The sequence below is a fragment of the Cynoglossus semilaevis genome, chromosome Z, assembly GCF_000523025.1.
Source record: "Cynoglossus semilaevis isolate Cse_v1.0 chromosome Z, Cse_v1.0, whole genome shotgun sequence".
In the NCBI taxonomy this organism is placed as follows: domain Eukaryota; kingdom Metazoa; phylum Chordata; class Actinopteri; order Pleuronectiformes; family Cynoglossidae; genus Cynoglossus; species Cynoglossus semilaevis.
The window spans coordinates 9,755,419-9,765,091 of NC_024328.1; the positions used below are offsets into that span (position 1 = coordinate 9,755,419).

The window sequence follows — 9,673 nt, forward strand, 5'->3', positions numbered from 1 at the left end:
TGGCTGACCAGTCCTGGAACAAAAAAGGTCAGGGACCACTGGTATAGATGTAACTACTCCATAACAGACTAATACATGTTTCTGCAATTGATTATTATTATTTGTTTATAAAAACTTTTAATTTCTCAGGTTAAGAAACTTTTTAAGCTCCCGCCTTGGTGGGCTGCATTTTGTCCCCGGGCCCTGAGTTGAAACATATGATCTAAATTGTTCACACCACAATTTTCTTCATGTACAATAAAGATTATGGAGGTCACTTTGAAGTAGTTTATTAAAAATGATATAAATAAATACCACACATTTATAACATGGTAGGTTACATGACACAAATACATGAGATTAACATGTACTTTTCGTACAAAGTGAGTAAGCAGTTTTCCATAGTAGTCTTCTATAATCAGTAATCAATTGTTATTTTCCCCCAACAATTTTTTTTAAAAGAGCACACTACACATTTGTGTCAAACAAATGCCTGAAGTAAAACAGTAGGTTAGGGACTGTCAATAAAATACCAGCAAAATGTAGTTTTGTTGTTTATGTCAACAAAGCTTTGAACCTTTATGGACTCTATGTTTTTTGTGTCTGAACATAAATTATAACATCTCACCCTGGAGAGTGTTTCAGTTAGCAGCTTAACTTTACCAAATATAATGAAGTCATTTCTTCACCAGTGGCAGAACCAGTTAATAGATCACAGATTAAGCAGAGTGTTTATGGTTGTACAGTAATATTTAATCAGTGCTGTGGTTCTTTACTCAGTAATATTGTTAATATTAAAAAAAAATACAGCATAATAAAACACAAATATTATCTTATCCAGCAGGTCTGACATTAGGCCTCAAATGATTTCATGTTGCTAAATATTTTACCAACTGTGATGAAGTTGTACAAGTAGTAACACGCAGGTGACACAGAGTACATGACTGTTGAACAAATACCTGAGTTTACAAAATTTTGCTATACTAAAATATACATTACATGGCAAATATATCAATTTAAATGTCCTAATAAAGACATATCCGTCCCAGTGTCCGTCTTAATTCACAGTTTCACACGGTAACTATCGGCTTCTGTTCCGATCACGTCAGCAAATGAAGATCAGACAGTCACGTTGCTGTAGTGGTTAATGAGTTCAGAATCAAAATCAGGCTATAATCTGTGATCAGAACTTCTTTTCTTTTTTCCTTTTCATTGAAGAAATAAAAAAAAGATTAGAGTGGATTTCCTTTAGTAAAAATATAATTTACTAATTAATTGTGGCCACATTTAGGTGTGCTTTTAAATACGATACTATGATACTTTTCTCCAGAACCTATTGAGAGCTGTCAGCTCAGACCCAGTACTGATTCTTCTGTAGAGTTGGAGTGGCAGTTCTGATATTTTGAGAAGATGCCACAGTGGAACCGTCACTCCAGGAATTGAGGAAAGTGTTTGAATCTATGGTGTCATAACCTGAGGGGGAATTCAACACCAGTAATCGATCCAGAACTGGGCTGCCTGGACAGTTGGGGTTTAATGGCGTCACGGTCACGGTGGGAACAGTTGTGCTCCTCTGTGTTGGACCCTGGTAGGACTCAATGTTTGGAGGTCCAGGTGACGGCGGCTGCTTTGGTGGAGCAGCGTTCTGCTTCCGTTGCCTGTGATGTCGCAGGTATACAACCAGTACAACAAAAATGAACACGAGCAGCAACAGGGCCAGCAGTGGAAGGATCACCAAGAGAGGATTGGAGTTCTTCTCAGGGTCGGACTCCACACGGACTGGAGTGTTCTCAAAGGGAAAATGTTCTGGTTCACGTGTTGGTCGGCCAACTGTGGTACTGAAAAGGCTGGTCCTGTTGGAGTTCCCCCAGCGGTTGCGGCCCTTGAACTTCTGCTGGCCTTTCTCTGGTTTCTGGGTGGAGGGTAGAACTGTAGACAGGACTGGTGGAGCAGTTCCATTGATCGGAATCTGGATTGTTATCTGAGGAGCTGTTGATGTGTTGACAGTCGGACTTTGTGTGGTTGGAATAAGTTCTGGGTCAAATGGCACAACAGTGAAGCTGAACCGGCCTTTAGCAGGTTGGATGTTTTGTGCTTTCAGTAGAAACACCATGGAGTCGTTGAGTTCTTCAACTCCGGTCATGTTGGCCTCCAGCTGCAGGGCAACCTTCCCCTCTGTCACATCCTGAAAGGTGAAGGAATCGGCCTGTACCATGCTCTTGGGCATTTTTGGCTGCACCCGCACCACCTTACCATATGTAGGGTGGGACATGATTTCAAAGACAGGGTCACTGTTACTGACACTTGCCAGTTCAGAGGCATTAAGAAAAGCTGCGTTAAGTTTGAAAATAACTCCATTTGGAATCCTTACATCTTCTCCCATGTGGACCAAAGGTCTTACAGTTATGTTGAGAACTTGGTCCGTCAGATTAGCTTCCGACGTGAAGGCAGTGAACTCAAAGCTGTCTTCTGCTGAGGTCAGGGAGACCATGTGGTAGGACAAGCTTCCCGTTTGCAAATCTTCTTGTTCGAACTGAGTCACTTCGTTGTTGTTCATCAAGAGTTTACCAAAGTTTGGAGGTCTGGTAATCTGGTAGTGAATGGTGATGTTTTTCCCGTTGGTGACCGCTGCGAGGTTGTTCTGGGTCAGAGACACCAAGGTTGTCCCCTGCTCCAGGGTCAGTGCAGTGTAGTTGACCAGAGAAATGGTGATCTCGGTCACTTCCAGGTTAAAAAGTTTATAAATAGGTCTGTGGTGACCGTCTGTGACGCTAAAGTAGAAGACCCCAGAGACAGAGCTGCCGTCATGGATGAAATAGATGCTTCTGTTGTTGATCTGGGCTTGAGTGAAGGCCCCTATGGACGCATTCAAACTCCCCTCCACAGCCAGGTAGCCATTGTTTGGTTTGCTAATGACAGTAAACCTAATATCTTCAGGAGGATTGTCCAAGTCTTCCACCTTAAGATTCTCTGGACCGAGGACCACGGTATCTCCTTGTACCACTGTCAATCTTGGGGTTTTGGTTTTCAACACAGGTGACTGATCATTCACAGGTGTGACTGTGATATTAAAACGCTCCTCGACAACATCGCTGTCGTCTTCAGGGAGTTGCGCCGTTTTACCCTTGGGGTTAAGCCACACGCTGAAGGCGAAGGAGTCACGGGTTGTCTCCGAGTTGTCGTGCTTGTAGGTGATTCCATATTTGTTGACAATGAACTGAGAAAAGTTGGGCTTTTCTTTGGTGACGTTCCGCTCTCCCACCACGATGACACCATGTTGGGGCAGAGATGTCACCTGAAACCACACCTCGGAGGAGCTTCTCTGGAGAGTCGGAAGCTTGGACAGTAGGTTAGTGGCATCAAGATTTGACTCGTCAATCGTGACGCTCTCTCCTTCAGTGACTGTTACACCTGCGAACAAAGGAAATAAAGTGAAACACGTGTCATTATGCCCGGCATTTCAACATCTTTGAGGCCAAGGAACTCCAAACAGATGGAGAGACGGAGAAGTAATCCTCTATTTCTAAAACACAAATCGAAAAAAATCTCTATCAAGGCCAACAAAAGCTCTTTCTTGACATATCCTCCATTCAGATCACCTGTTGGAGACAAATTTACGTAAATTGAATTTGACATCATTATGCATTTAATATCCGTCTTGTTCAATGTACAAATGTACCAAGATAGACTTCATTTCCATATTTCAGAGCTATTCAATTAAAACAATATTCAAATGACTAATTAATTAGAAACATGTGCCTTATATTAAATTATGTCAAAATGTCCACTCTGCAGTACCATAGTGGTCCCCTAAGGGGTCACGCCTCCCCTGTTGAAGACCTCTGCTTAAAATTGTGGAATATCAGTGAGATCATAAAGTGTGAATGTGATGAAGATTATTATTTTTCAATATACATTATTTTATCTTATATATATATATATATATATAAACATTATATACATATATATATGTGTGTTAAAGAAAACTTGAGTATATCATTTTTTTCCCCTAAAGTCACAGTGTCTGTATCTCTGTATTGTCTCCTAAAGCTAACTCTTGTTCGTACCTGTGTTTGCCAGCAGGACTGTGTTCTGCTCAGGTCCAGTATTCTCAAAGGAAATGTCTATTTTAAAAGTCTGACCCTCCAGAGAAGCAGGAGGCGATGCCACGGAGAAGGTTATGGTGTCCATTGCTTCCCAGCCCACTGAATCAATGGGAGTCTGAATGTACATGACCTCCTTCCTGTCAACCTAAAGTAGAAAAATATTAAATCAACACAAACAACAGATCAGCAGTTTCCCACAGTGGCCTGGAAGTTTAATCAACGCTGTGAACCAGAGGGTCACGATACTGACACCAAGTGTTGGATCACAGTCAAAAAACAACATTTTACTCTTTTACAGCAGTGACTACTAACAAAGACCAGTTTTCTACAGAACAGAACTGCAGAGGTACAGTGTTGGTTGGTAAGATAAGGGTCAAGGACAGAGTATGTACAATAATAGATAAAAGAGAGAGAAAAGATAGGAATCCTAATAGAAAAAAAAAATTCCTATTAGGATTAAAAATATCCTTTTTAGTCAAAGACACATTTTACAAATGTTGAACTCTTGAAGTCTTGAAGAACTTGAAGTCTGCGCGCAAAGTTGATGCATTCTCCTAAAACTGAACCCTCAAAATAATGTCTTTCCTAATGGGACCCTGTCCAAAAAAAAGACAAACATTTTACCAATGTCTCCACAAGTATTGCTACACCTATATATATTTTAATTTAACGAAGTGATTCAACCAAATAGAAATCCAAATTTCCATTTCATGCCACTAGAGGCAGCTGCGGTACCACCAGTGGTAGGCGTACCATAGTTTGAGAACCACAGATCTAGACAAAAAAAAAACGTAACGAATTTTACTGAGAGGTCAAAGCGAAGAGACTGCGATAAGAACCAAAAAAAGCGTCAGTATCACATTGTTTCTTCAGTCATTAGTAAAAACATAAGCAGGAGAACAGAAATGTTAATAAAAGTTAAAATTAGTGACTCTCTGTGTTAAAACGTTGTGGGCATTCATTTGGAGCCTAAGCTAACCATTCTGCTCACAGAGCTCAGCAGTGCATACAGAACATGAAGCATAACATAAGTCAGATAAACATGAGGAACAGCTTCTGCTATGAAAGCCTTAAACGCATCATTCCGCTGAGGGAGCACAGAGTCAATCTCCTGAACCAGGACGGAAAATATTTATAATTCATGATGTCAAAAATCTGGTCATTTTCCAGAAAGTGAGAGCAGTCTGGTATTAGTGTCCCGAACACATGAAGGAAACAGTCTGGATCTGCAGCCTGTCACTCACCATGTCCTGTGTGAAGGTGCTGATGTCACTCACCATGTCCTGTGTGAAGGTGCTGATGTCCACTGTTGAGTTGTCAGGCTGTTGCGTCACCAGTCGGCCCAGTTTAGGAAGTCGGCTCACACTGAAGGTGATGGCTCTGCTGGAGGTGTTGCTGATGTCGTTAGTCACGGCTTGTAAATGCTCGTTAGTGATGAGATTAGAGGAGCCTGAGATAAAGACAGAACTTCATTCATTAGAATAGTGCGTTCTCGTGCACCAGTCCACAAACACTGCAGTGGACACATCAAAAAGTACTGCAAAACTATTTTAACATCAATATACACACATATTGTATACACATACATGTAAATATACATATATAAATATACATTTTCTTTTTATATAATTATATAAATATATAAATATATATATATATACACAACGATATGTACATATATACACATATATGTATAGTGTTCCTTCTCTATATCGTGGTTCTCCTTTTGCTCACTCAGTACATCAGAGATTTTTTTTAAATCCGATCTCGCGAAATGTAGCAAAAAATAAACTAAGAGACATTATAAAATAATTATACATGTGAAAGTTTTGGCTTTAAAAATGTGGATTCTCGTTTCGAAATTGAGATGAGTGCATTTGCGAACGATCACTCGCCATTATACTGTACATCTCTACTGTGCATATAATTGTGTGGTAAAGGGTAATACAGTCTAGGGAGGGTTGATAACAGTATGGGGGAGGTTCGTTAAGGGTAAATCTATACATAAAAAAATATAATAACTATCTCGCCTCTACTTCACAGTGAGTCTTGGATCACAACTACTGCGATAGGAGAGGGATCACTGTATATATATTTACCATAGGAAAAAACAACCACAGCCTTTGCATTAATTTTTACCTCTGAGTGAAAAAAGGCTACACTATATTCTTTATGTCACTTTTTAATTACATCGTGTTTATGATCTCAGACCCTCATTATTTACCGCAGATGTGAACTGGCTGTGAATATTTTCCCAAAAAAGAACTTGAATGATTTTTGCTGCTACATGTTAATGCTGTGCAGAGAGCACAAACATATTTAATTATTTTGAAGGTTGTAGCATTAGCAACAACTTCAGATTTTTGTTTTTTCCACCTTAGCCTTCACCTTATTAAAACCCTGTTCAGATCAAGCGTTAATCCCCCACCATCCTCAACCCCCTCCCCCGTCCTGCTTGGCAGAAAACACAAGTGGAGAACCCTCAGACAGACAAACAGACAGACAGACAGTCAAACAGTGGCAAGGATTTTCAAGTGCTCTTTCTCATCGTCTGCCTGGAGCTCAGCAGAGCAGGCCAACTGGCATTTTATTGTCCACACAATTTCCTTTGCGATTAACTCACAAACCAGACAACTATTTCATAACCAAGGTTTTTGCACGGAACGGAAGGCTTTTTAAGAACTGTCCTGTTGAATCATAACACGTACATTTAAAGACTTTACTCAAAGGCTTTTGGCCAGAAACATAAATAGTGTTAAATACATGGTGATACCCATAAAAAGGAACTTACTTTAAAGAAGTGAGAGATTAAAAATAATTAAATTTACCAAGTACTGCACTTCTGTGGATGACTAAGGATGATTCTACGCTTTTGGTTTACTTCCCCCTCAATTACACAGAAGAAAAAAAAATATGGTTGCTTTGTGAGGAGTTCAAGTATTTTTATAATGTCAATGAAAAAAACAATAAATATTTTTTTTATATTTTTGTTTTTGTAAACACACTGTATTTCACTCTCTGGAATCCATTAGTCACAGACTCTTATCTTTTCCTCACATTCACATTTTTGTTTCTTATTCCCACTCATCTTTTTAAAAAGTCTAGTGAAAATCAGTGGTGTGCTCCAAGGTTTATAATAGAATCTGTCAGAGGTGGGACCAAGTCCTTGCTTTGCAAGTCATAATTAAGTCTCAAGTCTTTGCACTCAAGTCCGAGTCAAGTCTCAAGTCAAGACAGGCAAAGTCCGAGTCGAGTCCAAGTCAAGACTAAAAAGTGTCAAGTCAAGTCCCAAGTCCTTACATTCCTGTCACGAGTCCTTTTAAACAAAATAATAATATATTTACACAGATCACTTTGGGTTTTGGAGAAAGTATCAAGTCTTGTCAAGTCAAAGGGCTCCAGTCCAAGTGAAGTCACGAGTCATTGATGTTAAAGTCCAAGTCGAGTTGCAAGTCTCTTTACATTTTTCGAGTCCAAGTCATGTGACTCGAGTCCACACCTCTGGCATCTGTACATGTGTAAAAGTGAAGACACTTCATTCTAATCATCATTCTGATTCTATATGACTTGAGTTTTTGTTGTTAAACCAGAGTAGATGTACAGTAATTAAGAAAAACAAACCATATACACACATATAAGTATATATGTGTATGGTTTTAATATATAAATATATATAAATATACATATACACATACATATACATGCAAACATATATATGTCTACTGCTAATATATGTATATATGTGTGTCTATAAATAAAATATGAATATATGTTTGCATGTATGTATACATATATATATTTATATTTATATATGTACACTCCAACCTTGATGGTTGTTAAAAAATGTTGTTAAAAATGTTGTTTTGTGTATAAAATTCAGTAATAATATGTGGGGTTCAAGCTGTGATGAATCAGAATATTAGAGGATTTACCTGGAAAAACCTTGAGCAGGCGGTTCTTCTCTAAACTGAGAAGCAAGGCTCTGGCTGTGATGCTGAAGATCTGCCTGGGGCTGAAGTTCACACCATCATTGACTTGGAAATTGAACCCACCAGACATGGCACCTGGCCAAGAACAAAAAGGGGGAAACGACTGTCAGGTATTCGGTCAAGTCATCAGGTTGCTCTGACAAAACACACAAGACTTTGATTTGACTTCCTTCGTGTGTTTAAGCACATCCACATATTAGCTGCAGCTAACGGATCGAAATACCGAAATACAATATTACAATACAATAACAATATTGTGTCAGTACCATTTTCTCAGGTTTTATGTGTGTATTTTAACAATAAGAGACCCGTTAAAAAGAGGAAGTTTGGGTGTGTGCGTACAAGTACAGAGGCAAAGAACAGACTTTAATCAGCGGAAAACTGATGTCAGCTCCAGAAAGATCTTATCAACCCTTTAGTGCAGTTTTCACACTAAACGGGATAGACTAGCGCGCAGCAAGTTCTCTTTTGTGTTCACACTGACTTTTAAGATGTGACTCGCTGCGCACGTTGCCCTAAATAGGAAAACAGTAACGCTACGTTGTTGTAGTTTTTAAAATCTTAAAACAGAAAAAAAATTAATAAGGAAATCTAACTACTTTTTAATTTTACTGTCACAGTAGTGGATTTTGAATTTTTTCTGGTGACCCATATTTTAAAAGTCGCAAACCTATGCGACCCAAGTTAATAGACATTATCCGTTAACTCCAGGGAAACATGATGCGGGATGACCCAAAAATCTCTTGTGACCCAGTCTTTGGGAAACTAAATATATTCTGAACAGATCAGTACAGTACACCCTCACATGGCCCGTTTACACAGTCAACCATTCACCCTTGTTGGCCATTTACTGTGTACAAACAACCCAACCACAAAGTGCAGGTCTTGAAATTATTTCTGGGTTCACTGGTGAATTCAGACATTATGTCGTCTGTCGTTACACAATGTCAATAAAGACGTGGTTCTGAGTTTGTGTCCACAGCACCTCGTCACATTTCTGTGCCCGTATTTATGTTTGTGTTCAAGTGAAATATAAATATAAAGTAACAAGTGTGAAAATGTCTTTTCACCGTTGTGCACAAACAGCAGCTGGCCTTGGTCTATGTGAGCCTGGGTGAAGTTCAGCACCGGCTTCATGGGGGCGCTCTTCAGCGCCAGATGCCCATTGCTGGGTGGGGTGACCATGAAGTGAAGGTCCTCTGGAGGCGTGTCCTTGTCCTGCACTTTCAGATCCTCAGCTGTGATCTGTGTCACTGAGGAGACCCACACCTTAAAGACAAGACACACAGGGGTCCAGTAGGAAATAACTGTGAGTATAAATTACTCTGTCAACATAGTACTTTCACCTTTCTGTCGACTAATGTCGAACCTTATAAACCAAGTAGTTTTCAAATCAGATTCAAAACCAGAAAATAATTATATAAATAAAAATGTATCCTTATACTCTTTATAGTAGTAAATGTACTTGGTCTTTTGTGATGTTAAAGTAGAATACCAATAAAAAATACATAAATAAAAAATATAAGTATATATTTTAACTTGTGGGCTAGGTGATTGTCTGGTTTTATGTGAAGCGGGGGAGGGGTGGATGGAGGGGCG

At 39.3% G+C, this 9,673-nt stretch overlaps 1 protein-coding gene across 1 annotated transcript in view; it reads right to left on the reverse strand.

Moving 5' to 3' along the window:
- Nucleotides 1-1,191: 1,191 nt before the first annotated feature.
- The window catches only part of cspg4ba (chondroitin sulfate proteoglycan 4ba), a 22,740-nt gene continuing 14,258 nt past the window's right edge, over nucleotides 1,192-9,673 (reverse strand). Inside the window, exons 6-10 of the mRNA XM_008336103.3 lie at nucleotides 9,145-9,343; nucleotides 8,018-8,149; nucleotides 5,363-5,535; nucleotides 4,047-4,230; nucleotides 1,192-3,390 (exon numbers count right to left, since the gene is read on the reverse strand). Of these exons, the coding sequence (XP_008334325.1) occupies nucleotides 1,331-3,390; nucleotides 4,047-4,230; nucleotides 5,363-5,535; nucleotides 8,018-8,149; nucleotides 9,145-9,343 (2,748 nt within the window). The 3' untranslated portion in view covers nucleotides 1,192-1,330. The remainder of the gene's footprint in view (nucleotides 3,391-4,046; nucleotides 4,231-5,362; nucleotides 5,536-8,017; nucleotides 8,150-9,144; nucleotides 9,344-9,673) is intronic.